This window comes from Salvelinus namaycush, chromosome 30, assembly GCF_016432855.1.
Source record: "Salvelinus namaycush isolate Seneca chromosome 30, SaNama_1.0, whole genome shotgun sequence".
In the NCBI taxonomy this organism is placed as follows: Eukaryota; Metazoa; Chordata; class Actinopteri; order Salmoniformes; family Salmonidae; genus Salvelinus; species Salvelinus namaycush.
In genome coordinates this window covers 12,186,925-12,209,213 of record NC_052336.1, presented here as the reverse complement: position 1 = coordinate 12,209,213, position 22,289 = coordinate 12,186,925, and the positions used below count along the sequence as shown (strand labels likewise).

At 41.7% G+C, this 22,289-nt stretch overlaps 1 protein-coding gene across 1 annotated transcript; it reads right to left on the bottom strand.

The window, feature by feature from the left end:
- Window positions 1-1,677: 1,677 nt before the first annotated feature.
- Window positions 1,678-21,675, bottom strand: LOC120024914 (CD81 antigen-like). The gene is made up of 8 exons (XM_038969282.1): window positions 21,447-21,675; window positions 16,175-16,289; window positions 5,484-5,581; window positions 5,245-5,319; window positions 4,857-4,982; window positions 4,607-4,705; window positions 4,413-4,496; window positions 1,678-4,287 (listed from the first exon to the last, which is right to left on the bottom strand). The coding sequence occupies exons 1-8, from the start codon at window positions 21,510-21,512 to the stop codon at window positions 4,225-4,227; spliced, it is 726 nt and encodes a 241-aa protein (XP_038825210.1). The 5' UTR covers window positions 21,513-21,675; the 3' UTR covers window positions 1,678-4,224.
- Window positions 21,676-22,289: the final 614 nt, after the last annotated feature.

Below are 22,289 nucleotides of genomic sequence, written 5' to 3'. Positions count from 1 at the left end.
GGGTCTTAGGGGCTAAGCCAAATTTCTTTAGCCTCCTGAGGTTGAATAGGCACTGTTGCGCCTTCTTCACCACACTGTCTGTGTGGGTGGATCATTTCAGATTGTCAGTGATGTGTACACAGAGGAACTTTAAGCTCTTCACCTTCTCAACTGCGGTCCCGTCGATGTGAATAGAGGCATGCTCTCTCTGTTGTCTCCTGATATCCACGATCAGCTCCTTCATTTTGTTGACGTTGAGGTTATTTTCCTGGAAACACTTTGCCAGGGCCCTCACCCTCTCCCTCTAGGATGTCTTGTAATTAGGCCTACTACTGTTGTGTCATCTGCAAACTTGATGATTGAGTAGAGGCGTGTGTGGCCACACAGTCATGGGTGAACAGGGAGTACAGGAGGGGGCTGAACACACACCCTTGTGGTGCTCCTGTGTTGAGGATCAGCATAATGGAGTTGTTGTGCCAGTCGCAGCGGTTTGTGTCAAGAACTACAATGCTGCTGGGTTCAACAGTTTCCCGTGTGTATCAAGAATGGTCCACCCCCCAATTAACATCCAGCCAACTTGACACAACTGTGGGAAGCATTGGAGTCAGCATGGGCCAGCATCCCTGTGGAACGCTTTCGACACCTTGTGGAGTCCATGCCCAAACGAATATTAGGAAGGTGTTCATCATGTTTGGTATACTCAGTGTACATGTAACTATTGATAATCTATACTGACCAAAAATATAAATGCAACATACAACAATTTCAATGATTTTACTGAGTTACAGTTCATAAAATGAAATCAGTCAATTTAAATACATCATTAGGCCCTAATCTATGGATTTCACATGACTGGGCAGGGGCGCATCCATGGTTACCCCACAAAATGGCTTTATTACAGACAGAAATACTCCTCAGTTTCATCAGCTGTACTGGTGGCTGGTTTCAGAGGATCCCGCAGGTGAAGAAGCCAGATATAGAGGTCCTGGGGTGGCATGGTTACACGTGGTCTGTGGTTGTAAGACTGGTTGGACGCACTGCCAAATTCTCTAAAACGACATTGGAGGCGGCTTATGGTAGAGAAATTAACATTAAATTCTCTGGCAATAGCTCTGGTGGACATGGCTGCAGTCAGCATGTCAATTGCACGTTGGCGTTGTGTTGTGTGACAAAACTACCCATTTTAGAGTGTCCTTTATTGTCCCCAGCACAAGGTGCACCCGTGTAATGGTCATGCTGTTCAATCAGCTTCTTGATATGCCACACCTGACAGGTGGATGTATTATCTTGGCAAGGGAGAAATGCTCACTATAGGGATGTAAACAAATGTGCGCAAAACATTTTTTATAGAACATTTCCAGGATATTTTACATATTTATATGTATTATATTTTTGTTGATGTTGCTTTTATTATTTTCTCCTTACAGAGTTTGATCATATCTTGATTTCCTGTCTAAACCTGCTAACCAAATACAAATTACGATCAATGGTGCTGACTTTTCAATCCATAGATGTTTTTCTCTATATCCATATAATTAGGATAACTTTGTAATTTGGGAAATATATTTCTATGAAATTAGGGTGAAGAAAGAAAACCCTGGTTTAAAACTTTCCTCTCTAGCCTAGAATAGAAAACACTGCCACATAGGGCCTACCTGTCAAGGATATGTTAAGGATTTTAACAACTCATGTACTGTATAAGATGTGAAAAAGACAGGTTATTCCTTTATTATTTGTAAAATACATTTAATCCCTTAATACTTGGGCAACATAACCAAATCAAAATCTAAAACAGGAGAGAAAGGGCACAGATTTGAGCAGCAGTGGGCTATTGAGTCTCAGTCACTACATTGTGTATAGTGTTTTTACAGTAGGGCAGTGACATAGATACTAAAGAGAGACACTCTTTTGCTGGCATTGTTCTTCACCTTTGTGTTGTACAGCATATACAGCCATGTTGCTAATCTTCCCAACCTTTAGTAACTCAACTGATTTCTCAGTCCTGCACACTGCCACTGAAGCCGACACCCATTTTTCTTTTGACAACGTACCAGACAAAATATCACAATGAAAGGCATAGCTACATTGTCTTTACATGGTCATTAGTACAATAATATATAGCTGTACATGTTACAAGACACTTAACCATATATCAGCATAGGCAATATGTGTTAACAAGACTAGGTTTTGGTTGGCTTAGAAAGCCATACAGTCTATTATGTAGGACTACAGAAATGATGATGGAGTGAGTATGTGTGAGTGTTTAAGTGCTTATGTGTGTATATAGGTGAATATTAAGGGCCTGGTTCCACTTCAGTCCCTAGCCCCTACCCCTTCAGTGTTAACAGATCTGAAAGGACTGGATGGGTGTAGATAATAGGGTGATAGCTCCACCTAGCTCTCTAATGAACCAGATCTGTAAACTCTGAAGGGAAGCTGAAGATTGAAATGGAACCGGTCGAGAAGTGCTTTGCAGTTGAGCAGGCAACCCTAGTCACAGTGGAGCAAGAACGTATGACAAGCGCTCCCCCTGGCTTTGGAACCATAGCCATGGAATACCATGAAGCATCACAACAGGTCTGCCCCCTAGTGGTTGGTTGGTTGTGGACTTGACTTGTTAACATGGCCAGTATTTGACTTCCTGACACAAACACAACCTCTCACAACTGCATGGTCAGTGGTATTATACAGTATCATCATACAGCACAAATACAACATTGTCCGGCAAGTCCCAGCATAATAAGATGTTTGACTGTCAGAGTATAACAAGCAGGGGTAAAAAAGATTATTTGAACATAAACTAGATTCGTCTGAATGGCTGAAGAGGTGACGGTTTTTTTGCGTTTATGGCACCTGGTATTCCCAGGCGGTGTCCCGTCCCAGTACTAACCAGGCCCGACCCTGAACAGGCGTGTTCAGGGTGGTATGGCCACAAGGGTATTTTTTACCCCGTATCAGGTACTTTGGCTCATCTCTGCAACAGGCTCAGGAGAGGCGAAGGTTGAGTCATGCGTCCTCCAAAACACGATCTATCTGGCTGCCTACTTCTTATCACACTGTTCTCTTAACCCGGATGTCAGCCGCACCAATGTGTCGGAGAAAACACAGTTCGACTGATGACTGGAGTCAGCTTGCAGGCGTCCAGACCAGTCACAAGGAGTCGCTACAGCAAGATGAGCCAAGGAAAGCCCCACCAGCCAAACCTTCCCCTACCCCGGACGGCACTGTGCCAATTGTGCACCGTCCTATGGGGCTCCCGGTTACGGCCGGTTGTGACAGTCTGGGATCAAACCCCATGCTGTAGTGGCGCCTCAGCACTGCGGTGCAGTGCGTTTTACCGCTGCGCCAGCTTAGGACCCCAAGAGGTGAGGTTTCTGTAGGTATGCATAGTACACAGCAATAGGTTAAGGACAGGACATTCAATGTAGTTTAACAGGAACAAGGTGTTGTTGGGGAGGATGGGATATTCCACTCATAAGGCTTGGAGGCATGGGGTCTCTTTATGGCTTGGATTGGTAGGTGTTATAAAAGCACAGGATAAACTATCACTTCTATTATCTTGGTTTTAGACGGGACAGACAAATCAATAGTATCCATTCTCTGTTAGTGGTTGTTCTCTATGGAGAAAACTCAGGCAGACAAGCAGTGAGTACAGAAAATTGTGGGGAGAAGGGATTCAATACATTACCCATGCTTGACAGTCATAAAGCACTGCAAATATATACAGTTTATACATATACATTTGAAAAGAGATTGATTAACCAACAGAATACAATGTTTTGGACTCCAGCATAACATATGGCAATACTTCACAATTAACACGAGAATTCCAGGATCTGTATTCGTGTGTGTGTGTGTGTGTGTGTGTGTGTGTGTGTGTGTGTGTGTGTGTGTGTGTGTGTGTGTGTGTGTGTGTGTGTGTGTGTGTGTGTGTGTGTGTGTGTGTGTGTGTGTGTGTGTGTGTGTTTAAAAGCCATGCCAATGTAAACCTCAACATTTTGTACAGACTAACATTAGTCAAAATATTGAACAGCTATCTGTGACTGACAAGAATAGTTGGTACTGTATTATCAAAAACTGTGTGAGAAGATGCATTTTTGATCTTGTACAACTGACAAAATTAGCAAGCAACTATTTGAGGAAGTGACAGGCTATAAAAACAAAATAAAGGAAAATTAATATTTTCCTTCAGTCATTGGCTAGTATCTCCAGAGGTCACTAGCCCTTGCTTCTTCCCCCTGGACTTTAGTACACCGGGCTGTTGCGGATCCCACAGCACAGGACCATACTAAAGGTCATCTCAAAGATCTGACAGGAGAGAACAAAGAAATGAGAGGGGCATTATGGGTTTCTTCATAGAGAGACCAAGGATCCTTTATCTTGTATGAGCTACACTTCCACACAAGCTACATACTCTCTTTCATGATACTCACCATAATAATAGCAACTATCAGGGCAGCGATGCCAATCAGGTAAACCTTCTCGTTAAAGAGCTCACTGATTTTTCTGTGACAGTCCTGTCAAACAAAAGAACACATTTGAGTCGAAATTGTACTTTGTGGTTTATGTACTATACTATATAACCAACATTCTGTAGTGTCCTCATAGTTGGCCCTAGAGTACTTACTGTAGTGGAAGCGGAGACTGACTTGGGGCACATGTCTGTAAAACCTTGGGTGAATAACGTAGTGAACACGTTGCTGATGCCCCTACCACAGCATTCCAACTAAAAGAAAAAGGCATGTGTTAGTGGAGTTGTATTAGTGAGATGTGTGTCTGGATGTTGATATGAGATTCACTTTGCTGTGTGTTTGAAATCAGCTTACAAGTGAGTTTTGGACAGTTATGATTTTAGTTTAAGTATGAGCTTGCCTTACCGTCTCATGGAAGACCTTCAGCACAGCAGCGGCAGCCTGTTTCTTGTCCTTGTCCTGGTCTGTTATAGTGTTTACTACAGAGTTCTCATAAACATTGTCATAGAAGGTAATCAGCTCTTTGGAAATCTACAACCAAAAGGACAGGATGTGTCTGGTCAGGTTATGACAGATATGGAACTCCGAAGGAATAACTGAATGTAGTTATTCCACCCTCAGTTACTTTGTCATGATCACATTAATGCCACACTATGACATTATCAAATGGCTTTTAACTCTATCATGTAGTACTGTATAATACACTGTGTGATTCAACATACATTTTGTTTTTGTGTATGTGTGCAATGTGTTTCTGTGTGTGTGTAAGATCAGAGTTAGTATGTTTCCTCACCGAATCTTTGTGCATGAATCCAAAGATTCCAGCTGCCACCTCACAAGCGAACAGGATCACCAAGCAGGCAAAGAACTGGAGGAAAACAAAGCCATTCACTCAGTGGACAATTTAGGGGATAGCCGGGAATGGGCTGGCTAGACCACATACAAGTGACTCTTTGCTGCATGGTGTTCGATAAGAGCGTCTGCTAAATGACTTAAATGTAAATGTAAATGTGTTCTGTCTGTATGACTCACTGTTCCAAGAAGACATTGAGACTCCTGAATGGCACCATAGCAGCCGAGGAACCCGACAACCATCATCACTGCGCCAACAGCGATCAGGATGTGAACACCTAAAATAGAGATAGAGAGAGAATAAACAAAGACAACTTGGTCAATAGTCAATATTCTACAGAACATTGCTAGTGTGTCTACTACCTTATGATGAGTAGAGTCATCTTAACTACCACCAGGTGGCATGAGTTGGTGTTATTTATTTGGTTTAGCATGTTTAAATTCTGCCTAAATATGGGAACTTTGCAGTTATATTTACACAAGGTGCTTGGCTCTCAATCCAATGCAATAAGCATTCATGTCTCATGTCAAGACGCATCCAAACATTGTAGATAAATGTTGTTCTTATGAAGAACATATGGCATAAGAATTGAAGAGAATGCAGGAGTGGGGAATGATATTTTGTTTTCAGTTGAAAGGTTTATAATATATCAAAGTCGTCTCTCGCCAGGCTGTGCAATGTTTTGTTTTTACAGCTCCTTGGTGTGGTCAGATTTCATTAGCCCCTCCCATCATGCCTTGTTTTCATCCATCAGATGCTCAGACAGGGCTAGCATGGTAACCATGGAAACCCATGGTAGCTCTGCTGACCTTGGTGTGTTGGACTGATTTCACCTATAAATTCAATCATAAAACATGCGCTTAGAAATAGTCCCACTATGCATTTAATGCCTAGGGCCTCACACTGAATGTCAATCAGGGGGTTTAGGTGATATTATACAACAGGTGGGTCCAATCCTGAATGCTGATTGGTTAATTATCTTTTGTTCTGACCCACCATTCTTCTTTCTTCCCCTCTCTTCCTGTGACCTCATCAGACTTTAGCATGTGGTCCAGAGCAACAGTTGCCTGAGCCACCGCTTCCCAAAGGCACGTAACATTATTGTTCACTGCTGTTTCCGTGACGATAGCCCTAAAGTTTTGCGGGGACAGTAGTTCCGAGAAGATAGGGTTGGTGTGAGGTGAGCTGTGTGGTGAATATGTGTGGCACCCTTTTACTGGCTGAACAGTGAATGCAGCCCGGGGTAGAAATGACTCACTAACCAGACAATATGTCACTTTTTAGCTCAAGAAAGATCTTTCTTTATGCTTTAGTCTACAGGCCTCTTCTCTGTCTTGTCCCCTTTCTCTTTCTGCAACCTTTCTCTATATCTCTCAGATAAATTCAGTTCATGGGGACTATATGCAAAGTATTACGGTACCAATTTTTATAAACCAACTTGGCGAAAAACACACCCTTTGTCTTGCTTGAAACACTATACAGGGCTTCATTAAGTAGGGGTACTGTATGCCACTGTCTCCTATGATCTCTCCCTCTCCCTCTCCCCATCCATCATCTTTAAGACCTCCACCCACACCCCACAGACTGCCATTCCATCCCTCTACTCTGTCCTTGATAGATACAAGGAGGGGCCTGGTCACGATTTGGGTTAATGTTTTTTTTGTCCTACATATTGTAATCGCAAAGCTTATTGGATTCTCGTCCTCTCCCATCCCCTCATATTCCAGTGAAGGGACACAGACGGCCAGGACAGCGCCTCTCTCCTGCCTGCTCGCCTGGCTCATTTAAAAATCGATGGCTTGGAGGCTGACCAAGTGCTCCTTCTATTTCCTTGATTGTGGCTGTGCGGCGGGGGGAATTGAATCACGGATGGGGAGCTTTTTACGAGCGCTGCTCAGCCATCCCTTACCATGACATCATCAGAACAAAACAGGGGCGTGACCGGCATGTTTAGCAGTGGGTCGATGCAGTATCACACGCTTCTCTCGCACTCTTTCTTTCTTTTTTCTTTCTTCCTTACCACTTGTTTGAGCTATATCCATCCATTCATGCATTTGACCAATCTATGTGTGATCAACAATTTATTTCCTTTCAAATTAGTTTTCATCTGTATAGAAATTCAAGAAATGTAGCTCTGAGAGTCAACTGGTTGACTAAAACAGCAGACTAGACTGGAGGTCTCAGTCAGTTAATCCGCAAAAAATGTTGCTCTGAGAGTCAACTGGTTGACTAAAACAGCAGACTAGACTGGAGGTCTCAGTCAGTTAATCCGAAAAGCATCAGAGGAATATCAACATTTTTGTCTTTGTGACCCAGGTGTTTCCTGTGGTGAGAGCAAAAACAACATTTTTCCTGTGGGAAGCGGTGGAATTGATGACACACGGTAGCTGTCTAGATTTCTTATGACCAACGTTTGAATCATCCGTCCTACCCACTCGTGTACTAGTGAGAACATGGTTGATACCATAAGACATTGTTGGATACCACTAGATTTGAGGGAAGAGTGAACAGAGCCTACACAGTCTTTCCATTGGGTAGAAAAGGACATTTCAACCAAACTAGATGTTTTTATTATTACCAAAAAAGTAATGTTAGAACACAAATAATGTGTGTAATAACACAAATATGGTGAAATAATGTAGGCTTTAGTCTGAGGTAAACAGTATTTCTGCTGGTTGATTAATCCGGAGGTTCCAAACATCAGAGCCCCTGATGTGACCTTCTACTCTGACCTCACTCACAGTGGATGAATGGTGACCTACACTCTTAGACAAAAAGGTGCTATCTAGAACCTAAAAGGGTTCTTTGGCTGTCCCCATAGGGGAACCCTTTGAAGAACCCTATTTGATTCCAGGTAGAACCCTTTTGGTTCCAGGTAGAACCCTTTTGGGTTCCAGGTAGAACCCTTTTGGGTTCCATGTAGATCCTTTTCCACAGAGGGTTCTACGTGGAACCCAAAAGGGTTTTACCTGGACCAAAAAGGGTTCTTCCTGGAACCAAAATGTGTTCTACCTGGAGCCAAAAATGGTTCTTCTATGGGGATAGCCGAAGAATAATTTTGGAACCTTTTTTTCTAAGAGTGTAGTGCCCTGAAGAAACCCGGGGCCCCATTCTAAGGATACTATTCAGTCTTCGCCTTTTGTACATATCATTTGACTTCTTTAGGGAAGTTTGATTACTATAGGCACAAAATAATATTCTGAAAACTGCACTTTGTCAAGTACTGTATGTGTTAAATCCTTCAGGTAAAGATAGAGAATACAAGATGCTTCAAATGGATCTTATGTTTATTTGAAGCACATACATTGTTATTGGGTGCATGACCAAGGATATACAGTACAATGGATTTCCACTGAGTCATCACCGGTCATTACTTGTACGGAAATTATATGAGAAACAGGGAGAAGTGCTGACCACCCCCAGATCATCTAGAAAAAGGATTACTCCTGACCTCATTGTGTTTCAGTTATTGTTTTATTTAAACTATTATCGGCCTCTCTGGAGGATACACTTTCTTTGCGTGTAATAAACACTAAACTTGGAGTTAGATTCCAATGTACACTAAATTGAATTCAATATACCATAGACTACATTCTAAACTTAATAGGTACAGGTGTGACGTGAATTACCGTACTGTTCCGCTACCTTGTACAAACCGAAATGCCACTGCTTATGTCACTATTTGAATGTGTCTTTGGCTATGAAAAAACATGTAGAGGCTGTGCACATGAAAACTGATACAGCACTGTGGTACTGGATAGTACATTATTATCCAGAAAAGGTGTGTATGTGCTTGTGTGTGTCCATGTGCGTGCGTGTGTGCACGCCAGTGAATTGTAATGCGTAATGCAGCTGTTAGTCTCATTAACTCCCGGGGCAGGCAGCTGGTTCAGAGCCAGGGGGGATAGACCCTTGAGTGAGAGGAAACATAAGGCCCAACACCAGCTCTGGAACCAGTGCAGTCTATGACATCAAGCTCTCCACACCACGGTGCTAGAGTGCCCAGTCTATGGGCCAGGAGAGAGAGATGTGCTGTGTGGAGCCTATCGCATGAGGAGAAGGTATAGGCATGAGGGAAAGAAATGGAAAAGAGAAGAGAGAAAGGAGAGAGGAGGAGGATACCAGAGCAAGAGAGAGAGATGGACAGAGCAAGAGAAAAACAAGAGGATTGAGATGAGGATAGAGAGAGTGGTAGGGAGGTGGATAGAGGAGTGACAAAATCAAAGGAAGGAGGAAGAGAAAAGAAAGGACAGAGAGAGGTAGACAGAGCTGAAGAGGAGGAGGGAGAGTGTAACACAGACGTTAAACACAAACAGATGGGGACAAAGCTGAACTTCAGTGGAAAGTAACAGGCTAGAGGGGAAAGAGGGTGGGGCAGTATGAGGGAAGAGAGGGGGAGACTGGTGAGGAATTTTTTCCTTTCGTTTAGAAAAAAAGCAACAAGGACCATGCTCTGGAGAGAAAAATACTTTATGTAACAGGCAGGCTGTGATTATTTTTAAACAAGCGAGTAAATTGTTGAAGGACATACAAACCCAGTTGCTGAAAAACAACCACAGTCTCTTGGTTTCTCTTAATCAACTTTAAAGAATACATTTTAAAATGAATGCCCTGAAAACATCCACAACATAATTGGAAATCCCCTGAGGATGGATTGTGCTCCAGTTGGCTACTGTTTATTACATTTGCATGGACATTGTGTATCTTCATCAGAATCAAGGCTAAATGGCTGTAGTTTCCTCTACTGCAAGTTCACTTCCCCCTCCATTTTCCCTCCTTCCTTAATGTGATATCTGTTTACCCTTCTGACCTGCATTCATGAATGATAAAATTAATGACTGATAACAAGGAAGATGATTCATGAGGCCAACACTGAATGTAGATTTTGAATGTTGCAGCTAGTGAAAGTTTAGGGGAGAGAGAGGATGTTTATGAAGGAAGTTGACCGCACAAGGAAGGAATTTGTGTTGTATACAAAAGGGCAAACAAGTTTGGCCCCCCGAGAAGCAGGACAAATCCCTCGCTGATGTTAGTAACCTCAACCTAGATTAAAAAACATGAGCTGGCGCACACCCAGAAAAATTTGTTTGTGTGGAGGTGCTGACTAACGGCGAATAAACTATAAACTATCAAAATAAAGAAAGTCGCACACTCGATGTATAAACTCCCAGTAATTTAATGGGTATTTACCAACGTTTCGGCATCACTGTGCCTTCCTCAGGGTCAGCAAACTTGTCACATAACTACGGCCAACTACACAGTATCTGACAGTGAAGTGTGAGTGATGCTACACTAGAGCTGAACATGACAGAGGAGTGCATCTGGGGGTCATATAGTGGAACACCAGCTTTTTAAGACACGCAGAGTCCAGACTATGGAAGCAGCTCAGTATTACATTAACCATCGAGGCTCATTTAATGTTCTATAATATCTCTACCTAAAGGACATTATCTAGAAGAAGTGGTAGGGAGAGGTATGAGTGAGAGTGCAAATTTAGACTCCTGGGGCAGGGGTGGCGCTAATAAGCATCTTCTGGCATCTTCTCCCCTCATGGGTGGGCCTTTACTGGAATCTATCAACAGAAAAGTGGACATTGTACCGTGTGTTTACTCCCACTGAGTGTTTAATGGGCCAGTAGAATTACCCTCTTACCTCTCTCCAATCTCACAAGGCACGAGAGGGACCTGAGTACCACCCAAGTCCTGACAAAATTGGTGGTTTTATTGGTTGTAGTTAATGTAAAATGTATTCACACTTATTTAAATTTGATCCGCTCTCCTTCTATGTCCCTCAATATGGGTTGATGCGTAATGTAAGGTCATGTGGGTTATGTTGGTAATGTGGTTATAGGTCAAAGGAAATGTCTATGTTTGTATTTTCCTGTTTGGCTGGGTGTCTCTAACCTCATGTGCTCGGCACATAGTGTCACGATCAATTAGAGAGCCTTTTTATTTCTCTATTTGGCTAGGTCAGGCTGTGATTTGGGTGGGCATTCTAGTTTTTCTATTTCTTTGTTGGCCGGGTATGGTTCCCAATCAGAGGCAGCTGTCTATCATTGTCTCTGATTGGGGATCATACTTAGGCAGCCTTTTTTCCACCTTTAGTTTGTGGGATCTTGTTTTTTGGTTAGTTGCCTGTGTGCACGCCATTAGCTTCACGTTTCGTTTGTGCTTGATTGTTTTTGTTTGGTGAGTTTCGATTGGTCGATTCATTTAGACGAGCGTGACACATAGGTTCTTGCTCTCTGCAATACAATGTGTGTTGTGGTGAGGCACCCAGTTCCATCTGAACATAACCAGACATTGTCTCATAAAACATTTACACTTTGGACCAGAATTGATCAAACTAGCAAACATAATACACTGGATCTGTTCTCACTGACAGAGTTCACTGGTGCAATAGGCAAGTACAACTCCCTTAACCTTCCCAATCACTAGCTGGGCAAGTTGCTTTCAGGACACAGAGCTACTATTTCAAAAAGTTTCAATGAATCAACATCGATACAATATCACCATCTTTCAAGCTATGACAAGCACGATGAAATTGAGTCCTTATTTGCTTATTTTCCAATGTATAACATTTCTACAATATACATCCAATATCAAGATGCAGTTGTACAGTAGCAATGCTGCAGTACTTCCTACTGCTACTCCCACAAAGCAGATCAATAGCCTTATGATATCCCCTTGCACAGAGGTGGAAAAACTACAGCCCATTCAATCAGGCCACTGTTGGATGTCTAAAACTAGGTAGAAATTAGAGGTTGACCGATTAATTAGGGACGATTTCAAGTTTTCATAACAATCGGTAATCTGCATTTTTGGATGCCGATTATGGCCGATTACATTGCACTCCACGAGGAGACTGCGCGGAAGGCTGACCACCTGTTACGCGAGTGCAGCAAGGAGCCAAGTTAAGTTGCTAGCTAGCATTAAACTTATCTTATAAAAAACAATAAATCTTAACATAATCACTAGTTAACTACACATGGTTGATGATATTACTTGTTTAACTAGCTTGTCCTGCGTTGCATATGATCAATGCGATGCCTGTTTATTTATCATCGAATCACAGCCTACATCAACTTCGCCAAACGGGTGATGATTTAACAAGCGCATTCGTGAAGAAAGCACTGTCGTTGCACCAATATACCTAACCATAAACATCAATGCCTTTCTTAAAATCAATACACATGTATATTTTTTTTAACCTGCATATTTAGTGAAAAGAAAATAATGTTAGCAGGCAATATTAACTGGGGAAATTGTGTCACTCCTCTTGCGTTCTGTGCAAGCAGAGTCAGGGTATATGCAGCAGTTTGGGCCGCCTGCCTTGATGCGAACTGTGTGAAGACTATTCTTCCTAACAAATACTAATTCATTTGACATAATTATGACATTACATTGAAGGTTGTGCAATGTAACAGCAATATGTAGACTTAGGGATGTCACCCGTTCGATAAAATACGTAACGGTTCCGTATTTCACTGAAAGAATAAGCGTTTTGTTTTCGAAATGATAGTTTCCCGATTTGACCATATTAATGACTTAAGGCTCGTATTTCTGTGTTTATTATATTATAATTAAGTATATGATTTGATATTTGATAGAGCAGTCTGTCTCAGCGGTGGTAGGCAGCAGCAGGCTCGTAAGCATTCATTCAAACAGCAATTTCCTGCGTTTGCCAGCAGCTCTTCGCAATGCTTGAAGCACAGCACTGTTTGTGACTTCAAGCCTATCAACTCCAGAGATTAGGCTGGAAATACTATAGTGCCTATAAGAACATCCAATAGTCAAAGGTAAATGAAATACAAATGGTATAGAGAGAAATAGTCATATAATTCCTATAATAACTACAACCTAAAACATCTTAACTGGGAATATTGAAGACTCATGTTAAAAGGAACCACCAGCTTTCATATGTTCTCATGTTCTGAGCAAGGAACTTAAACGTTCACTTTTTTACATGGCACATATTGCACTTTTACTTTCTTCTCCAACACTTTGTTTTTGCATTATTTAAACCAAATTGAACATGTTTCATTTTTTATTTGAGACTAAATTGATTTTATTATATTAAGTTAAAATAAAAGTGTTCATTCAGTATTGTTGTAATTGTCATTATTACAAATATATATATTTAAAAAATCATTAATAAATAATAATAATTAAAAAATCAATAAAATAAAAAATATTTAAAAAATAATCGTCTGATAAATCGGTATCGGCTTTTTTTTGTCCTCCAATAAATCAGTATCGGCGTTGAAAAATCATAATCGGTCGACCTCTAATAGAAATTATAATGGGCCTATATATTTTTTAATAACTGCCGTCTTTCTGGCCCGCAAATTAATTTGGACAAACAAATCGGTAAAAAAAATGTTTATTCTGTACGGCTCTGTTGAATTTTGAAATCCCGATGTGGCCCTCGAGACCAAAAGTTTGCCCACCCTTGACATAGCAGGTATTGCTATCATGGCTGAGCAGCCCCTTCAGCTGTCCCCAGTCATCGATGGCAACCCACTGGGCTGGGACAAAGGGGGCTGTGTCCATGGAGCCCCATGAGGTTATGGGTCAAGGCCTGCCCAGGCCATTACACTGGAACTTCCCTTCCCTTACAACTTCACAGGCCATGGCCCAAATGGCATCCTATTCCTTTCATATTGCATTATTGATGGGCCCTGACCAAAAGTAGTGCACTGTGTAGGGAGTATGGTGCCATTTGGGACACATCAATTCTCTGGGACTGTGTGAAACACACCCAACGGAACGGAAGCTGATATTGCGTATGAACGTCCTACTAGTGTCACTTCCACTAGTCATTTTGTACTACTTGAAAACATTTCACACACTTGCACTTCCCACAAGAAGAATACCATAAACACGTTTAAATTCATGCACAAAGTGAGTGGGGTAATGCCTCCCTCTAACAGACTATTTCAGGATATCTTAATGAGTCCTCACTTTGCCGTAATCGCTTAATTGTTGAGACAGTCGCATTCAAAGACTTGAAGTTTGTCTTACATTTGAAGCTATGCCTTGTAATGACTGGGAATTTACAATCTTGTAGATGATTATGTCATGCATTATACAGTTAGATATCACTTGAGTAAGATAAAATATTAGCCTACTAACATCTATGTTAATAACCTCTCGTTAATCATGACAGGCGAATGACCACAGTGATAAAATGGAGAGGTTTTGTCTCTTATAAAACAACAATTAACCTAGTGTAAGAATGCACAAACTCTATACACGGCTGTGTTTATCAGTCTTATTCACAAAAATGACTTAGAAAAGCGTTTTGACTGATTTTAATGTCGTAACCTTAGGAAAGAGAGGATGTGATGACAACAATCAAATACTCCCTTTCCTGCTGCCTCTTACAGAACTTGGTTTCTAAGAGCCACGGGATTTCCATTAGGTCGGAAATATAATCATGGTCAGCATTATGCCATGATTCCTTTAAGAACAGGGAGGGAAGAGGGCCCAGAGAGAGAGAGAGGCCTAGTGAGAGACAAGGAGTAGTGGAGGGTGAGACTGGAGAATATCAAAGTGGACATAATAGTGAAACTGAAAACCTGATCCACTTCGTGTGTGGAATCATTGTCATGGTCAGAAAAACAGACAGTTGATCCTCTCTGGAGAATTGTGCAAGCCTCCAAAACAAGAAAACACGTCAAAGCCTTTATGTAGGCTAGGAAAGTGACAACATAAAAATGATGTTTACAGCTTTCAGAATAAGAAATGTGTGTGTGCGCCCAGCAACAGTTTCTCAACAGAGATACCGCATAAACACCGCTATGGCTGCTTCTATTTAACTTCCTCCCTACTGTTACATGGGTATGACTTGAAGGATGTGGTGATGATGGAGAATGTTTTATATAGCTGGTCTGTTGTGACACTTGAACAGTTGGGGTTAGAGTGCTGTGACCCTTGTTTAGGGTGCTGTTGGTCCAGTTGTTACCAACTACCTCTGTCAGACAGAAATAAAGACCTCAGCTATAGAACGCTTGGTCATAGCCCATAACACCCAGCTGCTAACTAAGAATAACACGATTACCAGGCGGGATCTTCCTTTTTAGTGCAATGGGAAAATTCCTGGCAACCTCAGTCCAGAATATATACATAGTGGACTGCCACAAGAAAGATACTTTTCAGTGAATTGTGAGGTATAAACCCAATACTACTGTCGCAGTACTTGTACTAAACAAAACTCCCAAAATACCTTAGGGTACTATACCTGTAAATGTTAGGTAGATACACAAGTTTTATTCTGAAACTGGAAGTATGTGTGGATAGTAGTTGTCTAAAAGATATTGGATAAACATTGCACTGCTCTCTGGGAAAATGTTTCTTTCTCAACATGTGAGCAACATAGGCTACATTCTTCCTGATAACACAGGGGACTTTTCATTCTGTAAACCCCTTCATAAAAAGGTTAACTGAGGGAATTTACAATTCCTCACTGATGGCATTCATTTTTCCAAATGAACCCACACCCCTGATTGACAGAAATCAAATTAATCCCAATTTTTTATCATTTAATTAAACTACTTAAGTAACCCTAAAGGAACTCCCATTACGTTTGATCACTTTGGCCATAATAGTAGAAAAGTGGAATCTGCCATTTTAGAAGACACTGAGGGATCAGTGGTGCATTGGGATACTGTTTGTTCTGCTTGACCTTGTCCCTGAGCACTCCAGGGGAGTACAACGACACAATGGACCAGGTGTCAAATAGAGAGAACCCAGCTCACAACATCACGTTTATGGAACATCAATAAAATGTTTATAACACATATTCACCATGTTAAATGCATGTTACAGTATATTCTGAAGACAAGGAGGGAGAGTGTTAAAGTACTTACTGTTTAAGAAGGTGGTTGGTGCTTGTTGGCCGTCAAACTTCAACTCTAGCAGGCTGCTGGTGTGGCCGTCATGTCGAAGCCACAGAGCCACGCCCAGGACCACACCTCCAGCGAGCTGGACAGAAGAGAGGGAATGAGAAAATTGGAATAGACACATGCACTCACATAGAAAAACCAACATTAATTCACCTTGCATAATTCACTTTGAAGCCTTATTTTGTTAGGTGTAGCGAATAGAACTTCAGTGTTGTTCATGTTCTTTGCAGACTGAACATTGTCACTTCCACCACCCTCTTCTCTAAAGCAACAGTGTCTCTGCCTCATCTCCCTGCCAATGTAGGAGTCAATGGTGGAATCCCTGTGACTCCATGCTTTACCTAAACTGACTGAACTTTTATACAGCCCAGGTTTCTAATTTCAGCAGTGTCTGGTTTCTCCCTGAATTTGGATGAACAGTGAAGTCTTTTCTACCATAGGCTCCATTTTGGCTCCAAGAATGGGGGACTTCTTAGCCCCCTGTCTAGTGCCTCTCCAAAACTGCACAGAGCTGAACATAGGAGGACAGAATAAGTAGGGAAAGTGAGGCCTTATTCAAAGATTCATTTCTGCATACATTTTTGATTCTATTCAGCAGTATAGCAGCTGGGGTTCTGCATACATTTTTGATTCTATTCAGCAGTATAGGAGCTGGGGATGCCAAGAGTGGATTGGTGTTGACAGATCTTTACGGTTGCTATTAGGATGGGGAGCGTTGGTGTTAGGTAATTAATCTACACAGCACCGCTTCTGCCGCAGTCCCAACAAACACAGGCAGCACAACTCTGACTAACGAATGTCCCAACAAGTGGAGGACAAAGGAGGCTCTGCTCAACCACCCACTCCCCCAGAGTCCTGTTAGCCCCCTGCCCTACCTTATGATATGAAAGCACAGCCACATCTGTTAACAGCTGCATAACAACACAGAACACTGGAAGAGACCACCACCCCACCTTCTCTGACAGTGGGGTGGTGGCTGTAATGCTTCAGATGAAGAGAGCTTTCACTAAGGCTTCCTGTACCTGGAGTCAGTGTCTCTACAAACTACTACTGTACCTCTGCCCTGCAGTTGGTAAAATCCATCTAACTGGACTTAACTCCAAAAGGTTTATAAGGTTAGTGAAATGTAATATATCTAACCCATATCTTCCCAGCAGGAATATCTTAAGACTTAACCTAAATTAGCTGTATAATAATCATGATCCCTCTGGTTGAGTTCATTCATGGAGACTATCAGAAATTCTGCCTGAAAACAGCCTCCCCTACCCAGCCTCTCTGCTCTTCTCTCCTCCACATCTCCCTCAGCAAGGTCCATTCCACTGCTGAGGCTCGCTGCTGCCTGGCAACAAGATCAACACTGCAGCCTGCCAAAGGGTGAGGCTCCTGAACAGTTGCATTCTGGAGCAGCCAAGAGAGACATCTGAACAGTCGTCTCTTTTGGGATTTCTGTAATTTGGATATGAATATACTGTATCTAGTACTTGAGAGACACAGACCCGAGACACAGTATAGTGTACATACATTACATTAATATGATACTGTGCTGTATCATACAATGTTTAATATAAACCTGTTATTAACTTTTTTTCTTCTCACAAATGGAAAGAGTCCATAATTATTTCCAAATTCTATACTGAGGCCTAATGGTTCCATAATATATAAAGCTAAATACAAATTCCTTAGGTGTTGCTAGGGAAAGAAATATGAATAAGAACAGTGGACAGAAATGAAGTCCAGTGACTGGGAAGGCATGCCAGTTCTCTGCAGCTCTATTGTCACCCTCCTCTTTCGGGTGTCTTCTCTCACCCCTGTCAGCTGTTGCTGTTCCCAGTATGGGAAAGGGGCTGCTCTGATGTCTACTGTAGACACAGTAGGACCCCCCACCTCCCTCCACCCCCTCAATAAGTCAGGTTTCCCCTGCCTTTCCAACATGCTGGCCTGAGAGCAACCTGCAGAGACAGGTGGCTGCATGGGGAAAATAACAGAGGTAGCATGTGTCAGTGCACAGTCATTCGTTTGCTTCCACGCCAGGGTGTCTCATTGAAGAAGGGAACTTCAGACTCCTTTTCCTATCTGGACACCAAAGCCCTATAGTCCACTGTGTTTGATTCTCTGTGTGGTTTCTGCAGCAAGATTCCACTGTAGGATGTTAAAAAGTTTGGAAAGTATTTCAAGGTTCTATCCCAAGTACAGTGCTTCTTTCCATTGCCTCATCCCATCCATGTACTGATCAAGCACAGATCTACTTAGAGTTGGCTTTATAGGCTACAAAAAAGATGTTGCCACAGACAACAGTCACTATTCCACTAACATAATTATTAGGTAACAAAAAGTTTATACAATATTGTTACTATAGTAATTACAATGATATGACACAGGTGTGAGCATTCAAATCCAATCTATGATTATTTATATTATCAAAGTGGTACGAGGCCAACCAAGTGACTTGCAACTGAGTCTTGTGAAAATCTCAGGGAGACCAACCAACAATATCATTATATTAACCCAATCCGATGAACTTAATCATGTCATTTCAATGCTAGCTAAAATGTTAAATTCACAGAAAAAAATAACAATACACAAAACAGCTCCTATCTTCAAGTACACATCATGAACTGCTTATCTGACTTCCCTCAACTCTTGCCTGGGAAAGAGCATTTTCAGCATGTTCACCGACTTCGAGAGATAAATGTGTCACTTATCTGTGTGAGAAAGTACAGTACGTGTTCTTCCTGTACTATGACTGGCAAACACAACATAGTATACCTCAGTGCCAGTACCCCACTGTGTTTCCCCTTTGCTGTATTATAACTGTATCCTGACACTACAGTGCTACATGTCTTGCTGCTATCTGTCTGGGACCAGATAACATACCACCTTACCTCTCTAGCACCTCAGCTCTTTTTACTGCAGTCTAGTGAGAGGGCTATTTCTGCCACATGCCTTGTATGCAGGGGGTTGTAAAATGCTTGGCACACTGGTGCTGCTGATGGGAATGGCTCAAATGCAGAAGCCACAGATCCTGTAAACCACGGGTCAGCCACCGGCCCCTTTCCACTCAACTCTGATTTATGTTCTGAGAGGCTCATGAGTCTTGTCCTTCGAATGCGGGTGTACAAGAGGACACTGACTGGCATTGTTTAAATCAGAATTGTATTTGATACATCTCAATGACTTGGTGTCCCGGCTCAAAAGGCAATCCACAGGAATGAACAAAGTGATTGAAAGGTTTTCATGTGAAAGGATGTGTTCAAACTAAAGGTAATTAGATAGATCTTTATTTTTTCCCCAGCTTGTTCTTGAAGTGATTTGCCACCTGTTCAACATATGCAAAATGGCATGGGTAGCAACCCTTAATCAAACATTTTTGGGGGAAGGCTTTTAGTTAAATTTACAATGACAGCCTTTGGATGAATTATCATTGAGAGAAAAGAGAATCGATGATATACATGTCCAGTCTAATGGATATGGTCATTGATCAAGCAAAAGACCCTGACACATCAATCCATGCAACCACTTAAGCAATCATGAATCTTAAAATGAGTATCTCTCAGTCTCCACAGATGACTGCTATGCCACACCCCAGCCCTATAATTTATCCTTTCCAACCTTCTTCATGACTGAGCCAAGACTCACAATGAATTTCACTCCCACATTACAACCCACATGAACAAGTGCGGGTCTTGGCACAGTCAATGATTTCTCAAGTTCAGTGCCCTCACCTAATCTGGGGTCACCTAAAGTAGCCCTGGGGATGTTTACAACAATAGTCCGGAGGTCTACCAATACATGTCCTTCTGATTGTTGTGGTTCCATACACGCTCTTAAGAATACTTCTGCCTAATCATCAATCAATAACATATCCCTATATTAAAAATATACATCTCAAGACAGAAGAATATGGAATGAGCTGCAACAAACACTCAAACTGGACAGTTTTATCTTCATTCAAAGACTCAATCATGGACACTCTTACTGACAGTTGTGGCTGCTTTGAGTGATGTATTGTTGTCTCTACCTTCTTGCCGTTTGTGCTGTTGTCTGTGCCCAATAATGTTTGTACCCTGTTTTGTGCTGCTGCCATGTTGTTGTCATGTTGTGTTGCTACCACGTTGTGTTGTCATGTGTTGATGCCATGCTATGTTGTTGTCTTAGGTCTCTCTTCATGTAGTGTTGTCTCTCTTGTCATGATGTGTGTTTTATCCTATATCTAATTTATTTTAAATCTCAGCTCCCATCCCCGCAGGAGGCGTTTTGCCTTTTGGTAAACTGTCATTGTAAATAAGGATTTGTTCTTAGCTGGCTTGCCAGGGACATAAAAAGACCAAGGAACATTTCACTTCCACTAATGAAAGGATGGTGTGACAATCTGTTGGGTTTTGAAAAGTTTGCATAAATGTTTGTGGTCTTTTAATCAAAGTTTCCCTCCATCCCAATGAGTCATCCATAATTAACAAATGTACCCAATGAATCACAGAGGCAAAGGCATTTCAGGCGATTTACACAACTTCACAATGATTAACGGGCCTATTTTAGTCAAATAAAAAAATTCCAGAATTTAATCAAGTTCATTGGAGGCAAAAACACCACTGACAATTATGGGTGTATGTATGAGATTACTGAGGGACAACATCGAGGTATTCCAATCTAAAACAATGACTGAAATGTGATTTGTAGTCGAAAACGGACCACAATCTATGTACTGGAATACACACTATGTTCTTAGTTCCTGCACAGTCATATTCCGGTCAATCATATCCTGCACTCGGTTATTATTTATAGAATGATTTACTTTAGTCAGCAACATAATTTCGAATCTTGACATATCATGACGGTCTGTTCCCGATGCGGTCCCTAAAATATGGCTGCTCTTGTACAGCTATTCGTAATAAATAAGAACGCACCTCATATCGCCATATGGCAGCATAGGCTACGATTCTAGGTCTATTTAAAAACAAAACCTCTATTTTTATTTTAATAAAAATATAAAAATAAGACAATAAATAAAACAACTATAAATAAGACTACTACATCGGCATCTGCAGGCCTATTTGGGTGAGGTTTTCCCCAGATCGTATACCTATTTGGCAACAACAACAATAACAACAAAAAAACAAATACATCTATTTTTAATACAACTATTTTTAGCAGGAAGAGGGGGAGGTTACTGCCCCTATAGACAAGCAACCAAATGCTTGGACAGTTAAAAGTCTATATTACAAGAAAAAAGTCTCACCCAGAAGATGAAGTTGAAGAAGAAAAGCATGTATTTGATACATTTAGTGCAGCCTTCGACTCCCATAGTTGAAGTATTCAGATCCTTTTCGGTGGTGAGGCAACGGGCAAGAGACACAAGGCCAGGCGGTTCTAAAATGAAAATATTCCGATGTTTTAGCCACTGGACTCTGTCGAGGTCGACGCAAATGGGCAACACCCAAGTACTCCCCGCCCCTTAAAAACTAGGTGGAAGAGGAAGAGACTCAGACTGCTTGCCTACAAAATATGTAGGGTACGCGATCCCTTCGCGTGACCCCGCCTCAGTTTTTTTAAAATTAACCTCTCTCCTTGCACAAATCGAACAATATGGTTGTACAACGGTGCCGCCTACAGAGAAAGTGGGGCATGGCAGTTTAGGGGGCTATGTCTATTGGGCCAGTGGGTGAGTGGGGCCGCTATTATACAATCATTGTTAGGCCTATTACAAGACCCTGAGTGTGCATAGAGTTGACTTTTTTCTTCCATAGGTTTATCTGTGACTGGCGCTCCAGGTAGCATGGCATCAAACTGTTGGGGTCTGTGTTGTGCTCAGCTTTGCATGTTAGTAGGCTAGCTAGTTTAAGGTGTAGCCATTCACTTTGGCCTATAGAGAGGCTACATACAGGCTGCTGTATCATATAGAGTGATATTTTTATTGACATCCTGACAGGACAGGTTAGCTCTGAGATGGAGGTGGAAGCTCAATTACTGAGACCTTTCTAGTGCATGCATTTTTCATGGCTCATTCAAAGACCCAAATAGAGTCTTTACATTTGAACCATTTGAAGTTGGAAGTCTTCTAGAATAGGGTAATTCATCAATT

Excerpts from the sequence above, each read along its gene's own strand:
- LOC120024914 (XM_038969282.1), bottom strand. The coding sequence starts at position 21,512 with ATGGGAGTCGAAGGCTGCACTAAATGTATCAAATACATGCTTTTCTTC. Across the intron at positions 5,582-16,174 it reads ACCAACCACCTTCTTAAACA|GTGTTCACATCCTGATCGCT; the intron begins GTAAGTACTTTA and ends TCTCTATTTTAG. Across the intron at positions 4,983-5,244 it reads GATTCATGCACAAAGATTCG|ATTTCCAAAGAGCTGATTAC; the intron begins GTGAGGAAACAT and ends TTTTGGTTGTAG.